The 23,351-nt window shown below is 32.5% G+C and overlaps 1 protein-coding gene and 1 non-coding gene across 2 annotated transcripts in view; both read right to left on the minus strand.

Moving 5' to 3' along the window:
* Window positions 1-23,351, minus strand: part of LOC123705376 — a 42,882-nt gene that overhangs the window by 4,860 nt on the left and 14,671 nt on the right. The window contains exon 2 of the mRNA XM_045654124.1: window positions 20,584-20,853. Coding sequence (XP_045510080.1) covers window positions 20,584-20,694 — 111 coding nt within the window. The 5' untranslated portion in view covers window positions 20,695-20,853. The remainder of the gene's footprint in view (window positions 1-20,583; window positions 20,854-23,351) is intronic.
* Window positions 1,076-1,148, minus strand: Trnak-cuu. Its single transcript has one exon. It is a non-coding gene; the product is annotated as a tRNA-Lys (tRNA).

A 23,351-nucleotide genomic window follows, 5' to 3' on the forward strand; every position in this document is an offset into this window, starting at 1 on the left:
CCTTCTGTGTTCTAACTTCTAGGCACAGCTTCTAGGCAAAGTTTAAACTACTGTATCAACATTTAACATAGTGTTCAAAGGAAGCTAAGACTTATTCTAAAATATAAATGATCATGGAAAAGAATTAATAAATCAGATTTTAAATGCTTTGAATTACCTACTTTATTAATAAACATTTTTTTTTACATTTATAATATTATATACCTACTTACCTACGCAGCAATCCGGAAAAATTGTAACAACCAGTAAGATGATTTTAACTTTTTACATCGCAAATTATAATTTAAACGAAATAAAAACTAGTTCAGTAGGTACCTAATCATTATAAGTTATCGTACATCCATACTAATTATTTCCTTATAGATGTATGATTCTCAATATAATATTTTCTATCAGTGAATAGTTAGGTTCCTCATAAATTTTCTACGAAAATAAAATTGTTATTCTACTACTCTTCTACTATTATAAGCGCCTCAAATCCATCAATCAAATCAAATACGAATATAATATAACTATATTTTAGCACTTGGTTACCATATTATATACTTGTTATAGCTAAACCCTATGTGCAATAATTATGTAAAAATGAAGGTCCGGTCCGCTCGTCGCAGCCTCATTAGCAGAAACTATCCAGTTCTTACACTATCGGATGTCTAGAGATGCATTTCTCAGTAATTCTAGATTTACTAACGGAATTTCGTATTCCAAGTTATCGGTTACTTAATCGTTGAGAAATCTTGGTAATTAACTGATTTCTGTGGTAGGTTAATTATGAGAAAATTGAGAACGCTATTTAACAAAAAATATAAAAAGTAGATACATACTAAGTAAGTATATCTGTTTTGATTGGTTTTTATGAGGTTATCCACGCTAATCTTTATAGAAATGGTATTTATTTATGTATTTATTTCAATCCTCTCTAAATAAAAACAGGTAGACAAAATCACATAATATACACAATACAGATACAAATAAAAAAGTATACATAATATAAGAGTTTATATCGAATATGGCTAGCGTACATGGTGTAGTAGTACAAAAGTTTATAAAAATAAAATGTAAAAAAAAGATGATCCGCCCAACGTGGGGCTCGAACCCACGACCCTGAGATTAAGAGTCTCATGCTCTACCGACTGAGCTAGCCGGGCTTGTCTCTACATCACAAAATAACGTATTACTAGATAATAATATAGCGTACATTTATACTGTTGTGGTACCTTCAAGGTACCCTATAAAAAACTGGGTTAGATAAAATAATATAACGTATTTCGAACCTTACGTGGTGGAAATAGAGTATAATATGTGATTGTTTTTATAACTTCATATTTATAGAATACCTATGTGATAATATTATATTGTATCGCAGTTAATTTTGGTTTGGCTTTATTTGAGGAGAAAATAATTGCAAGTAAAACAGTTTTGTCGGAAAATAAAATTTTATTCTACAAAAAAGATTGTTTTGTTTTGTATTTTCTTCCATCCCAAATCAATATTGGCAGAATACAGCTGCGATTAGATCATATTAAGATATGCCATAATCTATATATTATCGAATATTAAAGTCACAATATGGTTGCAACTCAGCTAACCCGCATATCTCAAAACCAGTCACCGCGAAAGCCATATATTTGTTTTCTTTAGATTCCACTGTTAGGGATGTGAATAGCCTGGGTCAGTTATGTAGGTTAGGTGACCACTGAATACTAGAATTCTAGATGTAAAAGTAAAACTTGTGTAGGAATGTCTAGTACATTTTCTTGGGAAAGTTTGTGTGATTGTAACTCGATCACGCGTAAACTATTAAATCGGTTTAAAGATTTCTCATGTAAATGCAAGTTGTAGCCATAAAAACAAACCTAAGGAAAATTACGGTAAATATGAGTAAAACTTATCAATTTAAGATATATTATACATACCTACATATATTTTTTTTTATTTTCGTTTGAATACCGTGCAGGTCTGCAAACACTAAACTGCATTAAAGTTCTAACGACTAGATAGATCAGATAATAAGGTTATTCCAGATACTCGTAATATTCATGATGACTCTCTCAAGTTTAGGTGCGGTTGCAGTTTTTACAAAAAATATAATAAACGATACCATAAACTCCCGATAGCTTTCAAGTGCATCGAACACCAAAAAACAGACGTCTTATTAAAAACCGCTGCATGTGTGAAGGTTCATCCGGTGGACCTTGACCGCGCGTACCTACGTATGATTCAGCACTGTATGGCACTGTCCCAAAGCAAGGCCGACTGACCGAAAATATAAGGTCACTTCACACTGCAGTCGTTTATGCCGCACGGTTGATGATCGATTGATACGCATACAGTGTTAGACGTTTTTAACGGGAAATAAATAACGGAGTAAATATTTTGTGTAAGATTAAAGAAGTACCTATAAATAATGTTAAATTTGGGAAATAGCAATGTATTAAAAATAAAATTGAATGGTAAATAAGAAATATTAATAATAATATGTATTTTAAAGTACGCTTCGCGAAAAACAAAGTGGGTTAATGAAGACGATTTTTTATGCGAATACAAGCAATATTTGATCCGATATCTTTTATAACTATAGATAATTGAAAACTTAGAGAAATTTTATTTCAGATCCTTGTTGTTATAAGTAGTTTTATGGAATTGATAACATTAGAAAACCAAGTATGAAATGCGACAAGTGACTGAAGCTAGATTTTCTTTCTAGTAACATTAATCAATGTTGTTAAATGAAATTAAACGTAGAAGTAGCAACAGCCGTGTCGTGTCGTGCATAACTCAAATATTTCTAACCGGCATAACTTTCTTTGTACGTGTTTTATTAAATACCTGTTTGTAGTTTAATAAATGTTTGTTATTGTACTTGATTATATTTTAGTTTCATTGTAAACAGACCTTTATTATAAACAAATTCTTCCGACTGCGAAATAGAGCTAAAAAATGAACTTTTTAACTGACTGACGTATTTCTCAAAAAATCTATTTATAAGAATTAATTTTAAATATTTAAAATATCTATTAATATAAGTGTAATTTATTTATGTTTTCGAGAATTTAAAATTTATAATTATTCATACATTTATCGCGTTTATATTCCAGTTAGTTTATAGCGTGTAGTGGTGTGGCGTGACTTTACCGTATTTTACGACGACTCAAAGAAAATTTTCTATTATTATTATTATTCAAACTATTCTCAAGGTTTGCTTAGATCTTTGCGTGTGATAAAAGTATTGTAATTAGAGATTTCTTGTTTGAATATTTAGAACTTATTTATTATATCGATATTACTGATAATGAGTACCTAACTAAGTGAAACACTTTTGAAAGTTTTTTAAAATATTTTCAAGCTGAAGAAAATATAGTAACCGGTTTGACAAAAATAAAAAAAAACAGCAAAAAACATTGGTGAATCATCTAAACTAGACAGAAATAGATGAATGAATAGATAAATACATGAATAATAATTACTGAAAAAATTCAATAATTTATTGTCATTATGTTAATGTTTTAAACTTGGTTACTAAAGACTGATTTTTAATAGCCATAATACTTCCATAATATTATAACAGTTTACTAATTTAATTTTAAATATGGGAAATATTTACCATTGAATTTTTTACATTACCATTGTTAAATTTGACCCTCCGATGAAGATAGGAAATACATATGTACACTATTATAATGTTAATAATGTTTTATATTATGTAATCTGAATATTGTTTTCTGCCGCTCATTTTCATGAATTTACTTGTATTACTATAAACGTATTGTATTTATAAGTCTAAATATTTATTTTAAATCTATAATTAATAACAACATATTAAACAAAATCTTATATTAATCATATATTATTAATGTATTGCAAAATAAAAATGGCTCCATCGTTAATACTTTTCCGGAGCGTCAAGGCGATCCACTTTGCTGCCCAAAAGCCAAAAGGTTAAGTGATTTATTGTATTGAAGAGGAAAAAGTTTCGAGGTTATATCTGTTAGCTTTTATAGTAAATAAGTTTTGTTTATTCAGGTGGACTACATTTTATTTTTATTTATGACGAAAATACAGAGTATGGTGTCATTTACTTTTGGCATGGCGCACGATTGGAATAGGTAATATTATGTAGATTTTTCTTGAAATAATATGAAAATACATAAGGAATAAGGATAATAAATAAAAATTAAATACATAACGACATCCGCAGGGTTGCTGGTTAAAACTGGCGACAATGAGCGAACGACCGGGCTCAGTGGCGTCATGGCGTGCCATGACTGAGGCCTATGTCCAGCAGTGGACGAATGTAGGCTGATAATGATGATGATGATGAAGGATAATGATTGTAAAGGTTAATACTTTGCACAGTCTTTGAATAAAACTGAAACAGTATTTAGTACTATACTAGTTAGCTACTATTGAGATTTAAGACGTATTCTGTGACTATACCAAAAAACCAAAATAGAGCGTTTCCAATCTTTTAGGAAATTTTAACTAATAGAACCCTATTTATATAGGTACCAATTTTCGCAATTCCACTCATAAACTTATAATCTCTATCTTATCCTTTAATGGGGATAAGTAACTAGATTTATACCACCACCCAAATATTGAAATTAGAATTGCCATAGCAAGCTCTTCAATATACATAGAAGCCGTAGACTATTTAAAATATACTTTTTATTATTATGTATTTCAATATAAAGAGAAGCCAACACGGTTCACAAGCCGACCTGTCCATAACCATTGTTGTGAGGGCAAATGTTAGTAGGTCGATGGAAAGTTGGGGCGAACTGAGCGTCAAAGTTTGTGTTTGTATGATATTGTGGGAATGTGTGAGAAAGTTATGGGGTGTTTTATTTGACGTGGGTTAGTGAGACCATTTTAAATTTTTCAAATCTATACTTACTTTTATTATAAAGCTGAAGAGTTTGTTTGCTTGTTTGAACGGGCTAATCTCAGGAACTACTGGTCCGATTTGAAAAATTCTTTCGGAATTAGATAGCCAATTTATCAAGGAAAGTATAATTACGCTAAGATCAATAGGAGCGGAGCCACGCTTATTATAATAATTTTGACTTAATTATTATAATAATTAAGTCAAAATTATCGGTTTACAGATTATTTCTTATCTTCCGATAAATTTTTTTTTTTTTTTTTCTGGTTATTAAATTTATGTAAGCACCTAATTTTATAAACCTAGTAAATCTGTAGATACAAAATTGCATTCAATGCCACACAGTAATTTCTTAGTGGTGAAGACTTTGTTTGGCTTCCTACTCTATGACTTTAATAAAGATCGCCCATATTATATTTCCTTCAATGTCTACCTAGTAACTAATTACGGATATGGAACTATTAATAACAATTTTAATATTAACAAAGTGTACATAACCAGTTTTGATATTAATAAAGTGTAACCTAAGCATATACTTACAACATCTTTGCTCTTGAGTTCCTTGTTAATCTGTCAAGCGGAAGGTCGTACGTTTGATACTAGACCAAAAAAACATTACCGGTCTGAGGCTTTCTATGACAAAACAAATTAATCTCATTCAATAACGATCAATAACACTTTCTCGATAATTCGATGTATCGATGACTCACGAATCTATCTAGTGAGGAAAGTAAACTGACCTTATTGCTTTCAATTAAGAAAGTAAATAATGAATAATTAAATCATTTTATATTTTTGTAGTAGGTAATCACTTATACAATGTGTACGGAGAACTGGATGATTAAATATAGGTACTATACTGAGTATTATACAGTAGTTTTGAATGTGTAATTAATTAAGATAATGCCACTATGTATTCAATTTTGTTTTGTGGTGAATAAATGATTTTGATTATGAGTAGCTTTGATTAATGGAAAACCATTCTTATTTTGTCGTGTTTCTCAATTACCTGCATTTTGTGGTCATTATTTAAAGAAATATTTAATATACACATGTCTCGAATTTGGTTCATTCTTGCTTTTTTATAAAATCTCAAATTAAATGCTAAATCAGACGTTAAATATATCATTATCCCATATCCCAGAACAATACATCATATCATAATTCATAAACCTCTATTCATTAGAATTCTTCTATTTGAAGTAGGTACTTATATCACAAGTACAGCATTAAAATCTAAACGGATTAAAGTTATAAAGTACATAAGCAACACTTACATCACAATACGCAGTATATCATTTCAGAAAGCTGGCATTATAGCAGAAATTGTCGCAGCGGGGCGCCATCTTGGATTTAAGATTGATGTTTTTAGTCTATTGTGGTGATCGCATTTAAGGGTTATGTAAGCGTCATTTGGAATATTTATTTATCTGTTTTACTTTAATATAGATAATTTACATAATAATGTCGAAACGCAAAATTATATATCGAATTGTGTTACTGAAGTCGATTGACCTGGACCAAATTATGATATGTTACTGAAGTCAAATTGCTTTATCTCGACCAAATTATGTTTTGTGTTACATCTTTTTATGGCTGTGTGTAATGCTGGTGACTTCAATTAGGTAAATAAGTGTTGAACGGACGTTAACTTTTAATTCATTAGTGAATCTTTTTGAAGCTATTGACAACTAAGATTTCTGTTATTCTTTATCTATGTGAGAAAGCTAAAAATTATGATGTTATTAGATATTTATATCAAAAGGAGAATGCCCATGAAAGTATGGACCACAGTATAGTGTTGCGTCAATGCCAGAGTGGTTTTGGAGGGTTCTTCGATATTCAAAAGATTTTTACCAATACATTTTTTTGTGATAAAAACAGGGGTTTTCAAGATATTGAGAAAAATGTGAATTAACCTCAAAACTTAAATGAACCCGATTTAGTTAGGTTTATGTGTGATTTAGGTAGTATTTTATCATCTGAAGGCTATTTTTCGTTTAACATAATATTTAATCTATGCGTAGCGCTTATGCTTTCAGGCAAAGTCTATGTGTAGGTAGGCACCAGAAATCTTCCGGGACGGATTTCAAGAAAACCTAAATATATATTTAAAAAATGCCAATAGAGTTTTTATTCAGTTTACATATTGTTGTTGTTGTTTGAATCATTTTTTCACTACATATTCGAAGAAAGAAACAAATAAGAAATAACTGGTTACCTTCCAAGCTATCTTACAAGCTATGTCATAATCATATTTTTTTATATATATTTATATTATTTTACTTCACTATATATGTTAAAACAACCTACAGTGTATAAACAATACCTTACAGAGTGATTTTATGTTAATTGATTTTTTTGTAATTCAATGAAAACAATATTAGCTATTTACCATAGTAAATGTCATAATAGTTACCGCTTGGTTACCGTGGTAACCAGTAATGGATACTAAATCTATGGTAACGGATCTAAACAATTACATGTCTTATTAGATTTTACAAAACATTCCCTGGTCAAAATATATTTTCCGATAGTAAGAAGGCCTCTAAATTGCCGAGATTTTTTTTAATAGTATTTTTATCTTGATGCATGAGAAAAAACCTGTACCAAAAATGTAAACGGTAATGGACACTAAATCTATAATAACGGATCTAAACAATTACATGTCTTATTAGATTTTACAAAACATTCCCTGTTCAAAATATATTTTCCGATGGTAAGAAGGCCTCTAAATTGCCGAGATTTTTTTTAATATATTGTTGTCTTGATGCATGAGAAAAACCAGTACCAAAAATGGGCATTCTCCTTTGTTAAATATTAAATTACCTAATGTTATACTAAGAATGAATCTGTTTATTTCTTATTAAATACAACGAATAATACTAAATCTAGCACAATTAGTGAATATAGTTCAATTAAACCTTGTTTTTTATCATAACGCAAAAACCATACGTTACTTCAAAGTTCGTTTCCCACGTACTTACCTACTTTGAACTTAGGGTTTTTGCGAAAATATTTCTTGATTGAATACAACCGTCACCCATAGATCTAAATGATTATATTTACCACTACCCGTTACGATATAGGCATTTTAATTGAATTCCAACATCGCAAAAACAAAAGGTCAGATGCGCACGCGCATCCATTGAAGCGTGCTACGAAGGGTTGCTTTTTGTGTAGAAAAACCGTTGGCAAAAGAAGTTATTGTTTAGGTGATTTGTAAAGCTTTATTCTAGTTATAATTAAAACGAGTTTAACACTGTGAGTACACACAATTGCTGTAATTAGTGCAGTGTGAAACTGTCATTGCTAATAATTTGTTTGATGCCGAGTCATTTATGTATGTCCTTAATTTATCATATTATATTATACTTGTAGAGTATTTTACTGTTATATGATAGCTAATATGAAAAGAACAATAATATACAAAAATGTTCACTAAATATGATAAATATCTTTACAATCTTATATCTAATCTGCATTAAAGATAAATTTATTTTTAACTGAATATTAACATATTTACACTCACAAACATAAATCGCATTCTGCATCATTTACACATGAACTCCCGAAAGCTATGGATTTCATAAACTACCACAATACATCAGATCTTAAACCTCACACTTGGTAATGTGGAAACATCATCTCACATCCTGTCTGAATACCATACAAAGATTGGCTAAGCCGTGTTCCAGTTAGTAATCTCCATACATCGTGGTACAGCTTAATTAGTGACTTATGACGTCACAATGCAGTAAAGTGTAGTATAGTGCAAACAATGAGTTGAGCAAGTTGTGTGCGATATTGGGAAATGAACATATTACCTACTTTGCATGATATTTCTTTATTTTTACCCTGTTTTTCCTTTGGAATGTTCTCTTTAATATTGAGCATAAGTTGCCTCCTAGATATTATGGTAGAGTGATGAACATTAATTTGAATATAGCGTTATTCGTCATATGAAAAGGGATTTTTCGTTTTCAAAAGTATTCTAGATTCATCAGTTTTGATTGTGCAGACATTATAACCAAGGTTATGTGCTATAGTTTCTTATATTACGTTATATTGAGCGAATATATTATGTTTTGTTAATTAGATCTTAGTTAATAACAAAAAAGCTTCCAGCACAAATCATATAATGGCATTCATTTCAAAACGGATTTATTACATTTCAAAATAAAGCCTCAAATAATTACCGAATCTACTGTTTTGAAAAATAGTATTGACCTCAAAACATTTAGACGGACCAATAAATTACGGTTTAAACAAGATAACTGTTTCATTCATAAAATAATTAGTATTCAAAGTTAATATAACCTGTTAATTTTTATGAAATTGTTACACTTCAGAAGCCGTTTATTATGATTTTTCGCTACTATAGATACCAATTAACTTTTATATAAACATCCCTAAAAACTAAATCTAAATTATTATTATAAAGCTGAAGAGTTTGTATGCTTGAATGCGCTAATGTCAGTAAACACGAGTCCGATTTGAAAAATTATTCAACTTTTAGATACCTAGACCATTTATCGAAAAAGCTATAAGGCTATATATTATTAAGCTAACACCAATAGGAGCGGAGAAATGCGGGTAAAACCGAGGAGTACAGCTAGTATAGCATAGCATCTTTATACATCATATACAATAGCATCTAATCATACATCATAAATCTGTATACTATGATCATACAGTTGGTTGCTGCTTGTCTTAAACAAAGTTTATTTAGGTTCGCCCACACGGTGATTTTGGGATAGTAAAAGTGTGAAAGTAACTACAATGTCAACATCTTATATCAAACATAAGATGATATGATGTATATGGGCAAATGAATATTCACAGGTCACACACACAAACAAACATAATCACAGGCACGTTGCAGAATGTCACAAAATAGAGTTACAGATGTTGTCCTACGACACCTCTAAACGTAATGAGATCATTTCATTTTACACGTATTATATTATGAGCTTGAATTGTAATGGGTTACACGAGAAAAATCTGTGTAAAGTACAAATTAAATGGATCTCAAGTATCAATAGTTAAAATCCGTATTTAAACAATTCATTCCACACATTTTTTAAGGAATATTAACACAGTTAACCTACGTTTTAAATTGGATGGTTTTTAATTACATGCATATATGAACGCGCACATGTAAGGAAAAAAATCAATTTGTTATTTTAGCACCGTCCTTGTTTGACTTTTTGTCTAAGTTCAATGACCAATTATTAGATGTACCTAAATGTAAAGTGTAATATTAACAACCTTGATTATAACTTTTGTTACAATTTCTATAGGACTAAAGTTTAAGGTAATTGTATTATTAAAATTCCTTTGAAGAATATTATTTATAAACATTAAAAATTGTATAGAAATAAAAAACAAATTAAGAAAAATAGCTATAGGATTTTTGTTTGAATGCGCTATTCTCAGGAGCTACTGCAACTGGTCCGATTTGAAAAATTATTTTAGTGTTAGATAGCCCATTTATCGAGGAAGGTTATATGCTATATATCATCACCCTGAGACCAACAGGAGAAGAGCAATGCGGGTGAAACCGCAGGGCACAGCTAGATAGTATTATATAAGTTTTACCGCGGCGCGCCTATAACAAAGTATAATTCTAACATAATTTCATAGTTTTTCATTGCACAATTATTTCCTTAAAACAAAGTAATTTCCCTTTTAATTGTATAAGTGCGTACTTACGAGAGCATCTTTATGCAACTACAGTGAAGCAATTTGCATGCAGCACGCAATATAAACTAAATCATTAGTACCTTTTCCAGTGTTTAGTGGAACAAAAAATAATTACAAAACCGAGAAAGTGCGTAGCGTTTTGGCTGAAGATCGAATAGAAAGAAGTTTTAAAATAACTACACAATTTGGTAGGGTTGCTCTACCTTATCTCAGTAGAGCTACGTTATCTCAGTAGTTTTAGGGCTGATTTTTCAATCCTTGGTTAAAACTTATGATCGTCGAATAATGTATAAAACTACCATTTTAAAAACGTATTCTAATTGCCCGTATTTGACAGATTACGTGACATTTTAATATTATCGCGTAATACTTTATTGGACGGATAAGTTTTATCCAAGCATTGAAAAATCGGCCCTTAGTTAATTTAAAGGACTATACAATTTGGCAGGATAAATTTTGGTTGTCAGCCTACATGTAAATTGGTGTAATTATTAGAAGGGTAACAAGGAGAACATTGAAAATGCTTGAAAGCATTGGTCAAATCTGGTTCTTAAGCTAATAGTGATACAGACACAGATACATTTACATATACCTTATATCGATGACAGTTTCTGAAATGTTAATTGTTATTTATTTAAAAGAGTATTTAGGAAATACTTCTCCGTACTTAGTATCTCACCAGTCGCCATATAGATTACTTAGGCAGTCGAGAGAAAGTACGTACAGTATTTTGTCCTTCATTCACAGGTCTTCTACAACTATTAATAACAAACCTTTTCCAGACGTTTAAGACAAAACCCCTAATTGTGTTGCAGACAGATGAAGTGTCAGTGTCAAAGTAATAAATCTTAAGTTTCTCTACCCCCTTTCTACTACGGAAGACAAAAGCTATTAACCTAAAATGTCTAATCTATACTAATATTATAAAGCTGAAGAGTTTGTGTGTTTGAACGCGCTGATCTCAGGAAATACCGATTTGAGAAATTCTTTCGTTGTTAGATAGCCCATTTATCGAGGAAGGCTATATAGGCTATATAATTATCATCACGCTAAGACCAACAGGAGCGGAGCAATGCGGGTGAAACCGCGCGGCACAGCTAGTTAGTTTATACAAATCAAAATACCTAGGAAATATTAAAAATATTATGTAGAGTAACACATTCTCAGGCTATATGAATACGCGTGTAAAAATATATTGTTCGTGATATTTTAAATATTTAAATTTAACATTCTACGGCTAAAAAAACAAAAGAAAGAATAGGCTTCAGCCTTTAATTGTATCTCTGAACTTTAAATCAAACCAATTGTTTTGTTTTCATACTGTGTACGTCATTAACAAACCAGACAAACATTAAACAATAAAAAAAATAATCTGGTATGGTTAAAGGACAAATTCGTATATAAATAAACATAACTTAACAATTCAACGGAAAAAAGAGCACACGTGTCAGAAGTGAAACTTCTTTAGCAAGATTCAAAGATACCAAAATTGTCTCCTTACTGCATGACGTGATGGTATTGCTATGACGCGATCTTGAAATTTTACTCTTGAGTGAAAATTATTGAATTCTTTAGAAGCGTAGGGTCTGAAAAACTGGCTCCACTACTACCATTTAGCCACAGAATACATAATAGTAGCTAAACGCTACAGAACGGACACTCTCCGCCTCCCGCCAAAATTAAACACTTACCTCACCCCGCACGATCAGACATGTTATGGTAGGTACCCATTTCCCCGCAAGGACGATACCAACGACGTCTTTAGACGAAACGCAACGAAGATTGACAACATTAATCAAATTGACTTAAAGCAATTTTATTGTTTTGGATTTGTGATTATCGTTTTTCGTAGAAAATGGTTAGATATTGTGCTGTTTACGGATGTATTTCATCAGAAAAACGCGAATTTTTTTTTACGCTAGTCACAAATGTGCCAACCATAAAGAGTTTACACACACATTTGCAGTCTCTACAGTGTGACTGTCAAAACTATAATTTTGTATGGAGTGTCCGGGGTGTGATTTAGCTTCAAACTATAAATAAAAACCATTGAACAACTGTCACGTTTTTTGGTAAGTAGGTTTAACTTAATGAATATTCATTTGACATTAGAACAAAAATGCAGCATTGTTCCTTCCATGTATGCATAAAGTACCGCTAAGTTGTGGTTAAGTTGTATGTAGGTTAACGAAATTCGGCTTAACTGACTTTAGCTTAATAACGATAAGTATTGGAAAGTAAAATTAATAGTGTGAAGATTTTTGAAGTTGTTTTTGTTTTTATTTTATTTTTTTGTTGACATTTGCATCGAGGACGAATCTTATTACAATCACTTCATTACAAATTACAATATTTATAATTTTCGATTAAATAAGTTGTTGTGATAAAAAGTAATAAAAATTAATATTAATTTAATATCGTGTTGTTAACTAGCTTTAGGCCGCGACTTCGTTCGAGTGATCGTGTACATACAATAGGTAACCTATGTCATTTTGGCCAGTCGTTTAGTCAGTTTCCCTTTGTATATTTATTTATTATATAGATTTGAACTAATGTACCAATTTCCGATGCTAAATATATTGTTATTTTTATTATTACAAAGAAAAAAGAATCTTACTATCATTTAAAGCAACAACATTAATATATAGATAAACCACACATTAATGAGTTAAACCAAACAAAAAAATAAAAAAATAAAATTATTATTTCAAAATGGAAATAAACGACATCTTGAAAAATAATAACGCATAAATTATATCAACGTTAGTGCATTATTAAAAGAATTAACAGAAATAATGAGAAACATTACTGCAATGTACTAGTTTTTTGCAAAAAGGAATGTATAATTTGAAATCATTTCTAATGCATGCATTATTGGCTCATAGTCATCCATTGAATTATTTAGTAATTTGGATCGATATAACTCTGATTTTTTTCGTAATTTAAAAATATATTATATTTTTCTAGATTATGAAACACCAAAATAAATTAAGCCAGTTTATATTACGTCCATTCTTTTGGTATAATTTATAATAGAAATGTTTAAGAATAAGTAGACCATGAAGAAAATTCTTGGAATAATATCTATGTCGGCACAAAAATATTTTTTTGGAAAGCTATTGTATAGGAACAGTTGTAGTAGCAGATATTTTACGTTAGTTTTTACATACATACAATCATGTAAGTAACAACTAACTTACAATTCATACAACTAATTATTTCGAAGGTATGTAACCATACCATAACACGTGATACGTATCGAACAATAAAAAAAGTAATTAAAATACCTATTAACTTTGCCAATTTAAAACTCCGAAATAACATACTAATATTATAAAGCTGAAGAGTTTGTTTGTTTGAACGCGCTAATCTCAGGACCTACTATCCTATTTGAAAAATTCTTTCGGTGTTAGATAGCCCATTTATCGAGGAAGGCTATAAGGCTATACAATATCATCAGGCTAAGATCAACAGGAGCGAATGCGGGTGAAACCGCGCGGCACAGCTAGTATTATATAATAAGTAATAACTGTATTCGCACAAACGATTACCAACATTGCCAATTTAAAACTCCGAAACAAACATAACTCAAATGATGCTTCGATAATAACTCAATACAATACAATGGTAGCTGGAGCATAAAACACATTCAAATCTTGCAATATGTTTTATTAGGCCACACGCTAAACCGCATATGCAAAGCATGAAATGGTGAAACCAAGTTCACATCTCAGTTCACATTTCCTTGTTACTAAATCAGAAAACAGTCTGACACGGTTGTTTTAGATTGAGTGGCTGATGATCACGCATACCATTTGACGTGGATTAGATTAAGCAGTTTACTTTGGCTTTAAGATATGGAAGAAACGAAAGAAGCATTAGATTAAATATTGATTTCATCAATATTGTTAAAAAGAACGAAATAAAACGCTTGAATGAGATAAATTCATGGAATCACTACATAGTATAAAACAAAGTCGCTTTCTCTGTCCCTATGTTCCTTTGTATGCTTAAACCTTGAAACAACGCAACGGATTTTGATGCGTTTTTTTTAACAGATAGAGTGATTCAAGAGGAAGGTTTTAGTATATAATTTATTAGGTTTTAGACAAAGCGGGCGAAGGCGCGGGCTGTAACCTAGTTATTGTATAATAGTAGATAAGTGTACATTGAAATCTGTCCTTTCAAAGTGCGTCAAAATCGGGTCTAAAGATGTTGGTTACATATACATACAGGTGAGGCTAATAAAAGCATATATTATATATTAAAAGGGACCAAATATTATAGGAAAAACTTTTAATAATTGATGGTAAAGTAGTAATGGTTGTTTAGGAAAGAAGACATGTTAATAGCGAAGTTATTACACAATTTAGCGATACATACCCATGAGTACGTTAATGCCTATGGAGGTTAGAGACCTGTAGAAGTAGGGTATACCTTTAAATACGATACGCACAGTGAACACGGACTACTAAAGAATTTACTAGACTTTGAATTACATTTTTATGTAAATGTTGATACTAGAGTAAATCTTTGTGAAATTCATCGTTCTGCCAAACGAAGAAATGACATGAAAATAATTTATTACATACCTACCTATTATACGATAAAGAGGTTTCACTGTTTGCGATACGGAACACTAAATAGATAAGCTGAACTATCAACAATTTTCTTTGTTAGTTGTTAAGTAAATTATTTAGATGCGGGCAAGTAAATAGAACCATTAACATTATCACTATCAGGCTCACAACTACACGCTCCACGATTCCCCTACTCTAAAAGATATTTCAAAATTCCACATAAAACTTTATATGAATAAACTAGTCCACACTATCTTGTAGCAATACTTGTAACAAAGTCCATTATAAGCTCATGTACACCGGTCCTTACCCCCGCATACTTTATCAAACGCTTTGTAAAGATATATCGGCTTATAATGCTTGGAGGTATTACACGCTAAATCGTCTCATGTCATATTTCCTTTCCATATTGTAATAGGATCGTCTAAGTAGTGCTTCCTTAAGAAACCTTATGCTATGCACACTACCTGAACACGTGCGATACTGTGTTACGTTCAACGTTGGAGTCACGTTAAAAGCACACTTGTTATAAAACAGCTGAGAGATAAAGCGTTAATAATAAAACGTGTAATTTAGAACCACGTGGTATATGTTCACGTGATGTAATTACTTCGTAAGGACGGATAAAAACTGAAACACTATCTCTGTTAACTGATAGATAGTTAAGAATATTTTGCTTGTTACTGAAAATTATTATTCTCTTTCTAAGCATACCGCTTCCAAACAAATCGATCTAATTTCTATTGCTTCATTGAGACCTAAATAAACCGATTAAATATATTAACGATGATGTTAGACAAATACATATAACATTGTTACAAATAGACACAAGTAAAAAACACAGAAGATTCTAAGAAACTCGATTTCATTGGCTCGACGGTGCCCCGAGGGCTTCGGTATGAACTCCAACGCATTGTCCCAATCAAAAGTACAAACAACAGAAACGTGTCTCCACATTTTCCTACCGGATAAGCCCGCATGTAGAACTAATTGCTAAGGGTCTGAACGTTGGAAAGGTGGAAGGGCGAGGACGTGTCTGTTTTGTTGATCAGTTAGCACGCGACAACCTCCAGCCATTATTTATAAATGGCTGATAAAATGAGGGTTATGAGGCTATATGCCCATCGGTGGAGTAATGAACAGCTAAAGGGAAACCCTAATGGACAGTAATAGTATGGTTGGGTCTCTGAATTGTATTACGATTTAGAAGTAAATCAGTGCTGAGATCATAAACAAGAAAATATTTTATAGCTGAGAATATAGCGAGCAACTTGAAAGTACTAGATCGTAGATCGTAGCATAATTTATTCTATAAACAAGCTGCCTTTGTTATAAGAATAACAAAAACAAACAATGCGAAACATGTTTGTGTATCTCGTGAAGAACCACTGCGGAGTAAACAAAAACGATTTAGCTTAAAGGACAATCACGATTCAACGATGAAAGTATAGATAATTCTAACAAGATGTGAGGCGACCGTTTGTGACCTTTCGTATGAAATAAACAAACATGTATACGGTTCAACTTTCATTGTAGTATTTTGATGTTATTGTACTTACTACCGAGAAAAGTGAAGATCCGGAATAGCCGGTCTGGTGCTCTTTGTTTTCACCAAGACCACGAAGATGTTCGTCAATTAAATAGAGAAAGAGGATGTTTAAAAGATATTACCAAACTAGCTATGTTATCCTTAACAAGTATTAGTGTTTTTCCAGGACAATGTAATAATGGAAAATAACGTTTCAGATGTTTTCGCTTGGATTTCCAAGCGACAGACTAGAGCTGATGTAACCGTGGTAAAAGAGTCGTGCATTCGTGCACGTTTAGATCAAGGACGATCACGCGATGGCACAACGTATTATTACGAATTGGAAATCTTATTAAGGTAATGAGATAATGGATCGGGCATTCCTTGCAACCGAGTGGAATGGTGTAAGTGACCTTGGCGAAGACTGTACAATTAACCAGATTGGGGTCATCTTTGTTTGCATTCATTTGGCTTTGTGTTCTTTTAAATGCCATGTTGTTACAGAATATATCTACTTATTTTGGCTGTTGGCATGATCATGGCATGGAAGATGATGAAAATAAAGATAAAAAGACATGTGACGTGAGAATAACTACAAAATTCGTGAACAATCTAGATGTAGCGCATAGTGATGATAAAATTGATAAAACAATTGATAATGACATCGATTTGATAACAGATCCGAACAAAAAAGGCCGAAACCGCAATCACATTGAACATCATTTCATTAAAAAGAGCGTAAATATTCACTCTGATAAGCAAGCAGAACGAAACTGAGGTCATGACGAAAGCAGATTTAATTAGAAAATTAGTTTCTTGTTTATTTTTTATTATAATTGATTTTTGGAATGTCCAAAACCCAATTTATATTGTAAGGAATGGAAAATAGTCGAAATGCTACTCTTAAATCGAATTATAAAGAAGGAAAAGACGTACTGCATGAAAATTTGACTTAAAAGATTCCGATGGTTAGAATCTTGCTAAACTCCAAAAGTAACGTAAAAACGAGTATTAAACTTGATTTCAAAATTAAAATGTTTAAAAATTAAGTTATTCTGGTGCCTTGTAAATAATGGCCATTTGTAGTAGCCGCGTTTAGCATTAATATAGGTAGTCGAAATAGTAACATACATTTTTTTTTTAACGTGAGGAAATTCATCATGAATACCGGCTGCTTCGGGGGCAGCAGCGCGGTTATGTCAGACTTCTACTGACTAAAACCTCACGGTGGCCTACTTACGCGCAAGTAAAGGGGGGATCCCGGGATCTCCGGTGGGAACGCTCACGGTACCCCTCGCGCGCCTGCCATTGGCAATCAACATACATTAATTTAACTCGTATAATTTATAACATTATAAATTATATTTATACAACGAGATTAGATCTCATACACGTGATAAAATCGAAAAACATAAGTACTCTGTACACAAATTCTTATCATCAAGATTTTACAAGGCGTAATCAAATATTATCGTATAAAAAATTATAGTAATCATTATTTATAACCGATAAAAGTTAACAGTCATTAGTAGAACTTTCAACGATTGTTTTTTTTCAAGTTCATTATCCGCAAAGTCTTAGGGTTGGTTGGTGAAATGAGCAGAAGCGATTTTACTTTTTGGTTCCGTAGAAAATAAATAAATTAAAATTTAACTATGAGTACTTTATTTTCTTTGTAATCGTCAAAATAACAATGCTTGAAACTTCTTGAAAGGAAGTGATCTGAGAAATTACGACGTGATACGACAAATATAAATAAAAATAAATTAAATTGAGGATTTACGTTTTGAATGCACCTTGTTTTTTGTTAGCTTAGTTATTACGCATTATTGTAAAACCACATTTATGGTCATTACGTGGTAATTACAACTATGACTAACATACAAATTAGAAAACTAATTATTTATCAATACTTCATTTTAGTGATGAAATAATTTAATGCGGCGTGTTATTTCTTTGAAGCTTAGGTTTGATGTTAAACTTTAAAATGTAGGGCATAGAATTGATGGGATTATTGACCGCTCTCATATGGGCTATAATGACACCCATATAAGACTCGCCTATGCTAAGCGAAAGTTATCTATCATATAACTGTCACGCGACTCAATATCCGATGCTAGCGCGCTTAATAAGTAGGCGTTTAAGATTTATAAAAGAATGCTTATACGGCTTGTAATGATGTCCAACATTTTTCTGTTCATTGTCAAACATACAATAATAAATGGACCATTATACTTGATAAACGTTCAACAGAAATCATTAAAGATAACGTAACTACCCGAAGACAATGTCATTACACGGTTAAGTTTAATAATGAAGATCGTATCAATAAACGAAATGATATACGCTGCGTACATAATGCAAGTGTTGAAGAAATCAATATAATCATATATACGCTCGTGAAAGTGCAAAAACGTTAGCGATCGTCACGTGCGATAGGCAAGACAATGGCGGCCTTGATATACGCAAGAAAAGTCGCGCAATAAACCATCATGTAATTGTATGAAGTACTAACGAGGATTTGTAATTAATTGATGATTTATTTTCCACTGCTGTCATGTTCAATGAAGATTGTAACTGTTGAATTTAAATTTGCAATTGTTATGGTAATACACGTGCAAATGTATTTTATTTTGATCACACGTGTGAATTTCTACGAAATGTTTGTAAATAAATTGTGTTTGGTTTAGAAATTTGTATGTCTGACTATTTGTTTACATGGAGAGCTGTAATAGTGCAAATAAGTTTGCAATACGAGACTAACAAATTTACGATTGCAGTAGTAATGGTGCTAGGATTGCAATTTTGATTCATAAATATTTACCAACTTTATTTGTAAACTTGCATAAAAATAGGTATGAAAAGATTATTATGAACAAACAACTACGTAATAGATACATGTAATAAACAAACGGGTAATTAAGCCAAGCCGCAAAAAAAAACGGCATGCGATTTAAAATAAACTAGAAATAAATGAAAATTGTAAACAATCACGCAATTAAAAAAATATTATGAATTATTGTTGAGTCAATCTCTATGTTATTGTTAGTCGATCTATTTGCTTTTATATGAAGTTAAAATCAACGATTTTCACTTATGGCAATACAATCTAACCCATTCTTCGTCCATTAATAAAGCAGTTCTATCAGTACCTTCCGTCATTTGGAGATTTTAACGAAGGAAAGTTAATGTATTAATAGTTGCGAGCGACGCAACAACCTCGTTAAGAGTATCCAAATGGGGTATTCGATAAGACGAAATAAATGATCTTTTGCAATCCCACTAACAGGGTACAAGAAGATGACATGCCACTTTCTCTTGGATGCAGTTTCGACCCGGACGCTGCATTGTTTTTATTTATTATATTATCATGCGAAATTGAAAGTTAATGCAACCCAGAAATTCGCAAGTATTGTTGTGTGCTTTCTTAACTCTGTAATACTTTTAACATGTTTGCCGTTAGAATTATGTAATGTGAATTGACCTCCTTATTCATGCGACAGGATATCCAGGTGATTAACGGAATTTACGGAAGTTGTTTGTCGGAAGTTAGGTGCTCAATGCGTTCACTTGGGTTTGCTTTTCTGCGAAAATATGTTAAATGTAATTCTATGTTAAAGACGCTCACGTGAGTGATTATAATCACGGATGTTAGACCAATTTGTCATTCAGTTAAGTATACCCAGATCTGGATATCTATTTTAGTAAGCTCTAATATTACACATGATTTAAGACATTTGCTATTTGTTAACGTATCTAACCCGAAGTCTACTACGAGTAGGACCACGGCTTGACCATGCCACTATCTTCAGTTAGTCTAACCTCGCTCAATCTAAAGAAGTTTACATGTATCCAAATTATACACAAATAAATGTGATACATACCCTTTCAACGGGCGGTGGCGCGTCCAACTCCGTATAGATACACAACGTGGACTTCCTCGACAGCGAGTCACTGGCGAGGCTGCTGGAACTCGACCCCGTTGAGAACTTCATCCTGTGCGATCAAGTGACATCCAACTTCAGTATATCGTGGTGTAACCGGCACATCACACAAGTGTCTGCCACTGATCTGGAGCCAATGATGACGGTACGCCTGCGTAAGTGACAGCAGTGCTGGTCTGGTGAATAATCTGAATCTTCAACCCCTCAAGCCTGGAACAATGATGATAGAATATTATGTGTGAAGGATAAATACTCTTATAACAGGAAAAAAGGACTCCGGCTCAGAGATTAACAAGGAATGCGCTGGTTAGGAAACAAAAAAGTAAAAAGGTTCATTCAAAAGATTTCGGATTAGAATATGCACTAAAACAAAGACAAAGAGCGATTGCATTTCATCGGACGAATTTGTAAAGGTGTGAAGTATGTTGAAACACGACAAGGATATATCAATTAAGATAACGCTATCAGCTTTCAGATAGGCGGATCAATTCCATTAAGTTCGGATCGATAGTATCGTTTCGTTTCGTACCATTTATTGCAAGATCTATTCAATTATGCATTGTTTATTTAAAGTAGACTAAGGTCTCCAATCTCCATATTGTCACACCAGGTGTTTTATTTTCAAATTCTCTTTACAATTTTTGCTTATTATCAAGTTGTATAACACGATTTTATCTCGGTATCTATTTATGGCCTATAATCTTTTATACCTCATACAATTCAGGTCGAGAATTTGTCAGATTTTGTAACATAATATGAATAAGTTTATGCCTATAAAAATTGTTACTTGAAACACGCACATACGAAATCATGGTGGTCATATTAAGCAGTACTTTACCGTAAACATCAAGTTTCGTATTACCAACTGGATTTAAGGCATTTTAACCCACGAGTTTGCGGTATGACTCATTCTATATGGAGCGTGTCGTTAATGATCTAACTTGGACCTTAACGTTTACGTAATAAGGAAATGTGATTTGATGTAATTGTGCTCAGGTTTGCAGCGATCCGATAACAACAACAGTTATGCAATTGATATAAAGCTCATTGCAACGAAGCTGGAACGATGACCACTCTGAGTTAACATCGTGTCGAATTTAACAGGAAAATATCGTATTGCTGCAACATTTTTAATGTATTCCTTACTTCCAAAATTTTAGAATTTACGTAGGACGAATATTACAAATATGTATATAATGGAATGTTATCTAAACATGTAAATTGAAACACTTTAAAACTAGAATTGTATTACAAACACGCTATGGTTGTCCTTGTAACCAAACGAAAGATTGTAACAATAAAGTCCATGAGAAAATATTGTTGCGAAAGTAATTAAAATACCGCCAAGCTATAGAAAACGTATGCAATTGTTAAAACAATGTCGATCGGTACGGTACTTACACTTTTGTTTATTCACATCTGCTAGACGGTAAAGTAAATTTAAAGCTACGTTTATTTACGAATATTTTAACTTATTATGATGTTGAAATTAACGCGAATATTTTAGTATTTGAAATCATACCTGCTTCGTTAGTGTATTATCCATTTATCCAATAACACTAATAATGCTGATAAATTGTTTAAAAAAACAAAGCTCACCATTATCGTCACTTAAATAAAACAGTGGTCCCAGAATACCACCCTGTCAAAATCGTACCGTACAACTGACGTTTCCTCATATTCGCTTGCATATATGATACATCCCACTTTTCTTTCAGGAAAAACAGTCAGACACGCAAACGTATTGAATCTATGATTAGTGATTAGCAAAACGGAGACAGAGGAAATGCGCCTTGTGCGTGAAACACATTGACCGACTGTCCGGTATGTTTTTACGATTGCTGTTACGTGAACAGGATATTAATTAACTTTCATAACTTCTCATAATAAAGGAGGTGACAAAAAGCGAGATTGCACTTAAAATATTCGATTACAGGGCTTGGCTTTTATGGCGTCATAAATTGACTTTTTGGAAAAATGCTTGGCATTACACATTCTTCTCGTGTTTAATCATCTTGTGATTCCAGACTTTTCTTAAAATCTTTCATCATTCATCATTCCAGCCTTTCAAGACGTCCACTGCAGGACATAGGCCTCCCCCAAAGATTTCCAAAACGACCGATCACCAGCGGCCTGAATCCAGCGGCTCCCCGCCACTTTGATCAGGTCGTCTGTCCACCTCGTTGAAGGCCGTCCCACACTGCGACGTCCTGTACGTGGTCGCCACTCTAGAACCTTTTTGCCCCAGCGGCCATCGGTTCTGCGGGCTATATGCCCAGCCCAGCGCCACTTCAACTTACTAATACGGTGGGCTATGTCGGTGACTTTAGTTCTTTTGCGGATCTCCTCATTTCTGATTCGATCACGCAAAGAAACCCCGAGCATAGCCCGTTCCATAGCTCGTTGAGCAACGCGAAGCTTGTGCACCATGCCCGCGGTTAGCGACCACGTCTCAGATCCATAAGTCAACACCGGTAACACACACTGCTCGAAGACTTTCGTCTTCAGGCACTGAGGGATTTTGGACGAAAAGATGCTGCGTAGTTTCCCGAACGCTGCCCAGCCGAGTCGGATTCGACGATTGACCTCTTTCCCGAAATTGGACTTACCTAATTGGACGCTTTGTCCCAGGTAAACGTATTCGTCAACAACTTCGAGAATAGAGTTTGACCTTGACAAAATTATTATGTGTATTGTAAATTACCCGT

This window comes from Colias croceus, chromosome 2, assembly GCF_905220415.1.
Source record: "Colias croceus chromosome 2, ilColCroc2.1".
In the NCBI taxonomy this organism is placed as follows: Eukaryota; Metazoa; Arthropoda; class Insecta; order Lepidoptera; family Pieridae; genus Colias; species Colias croceus.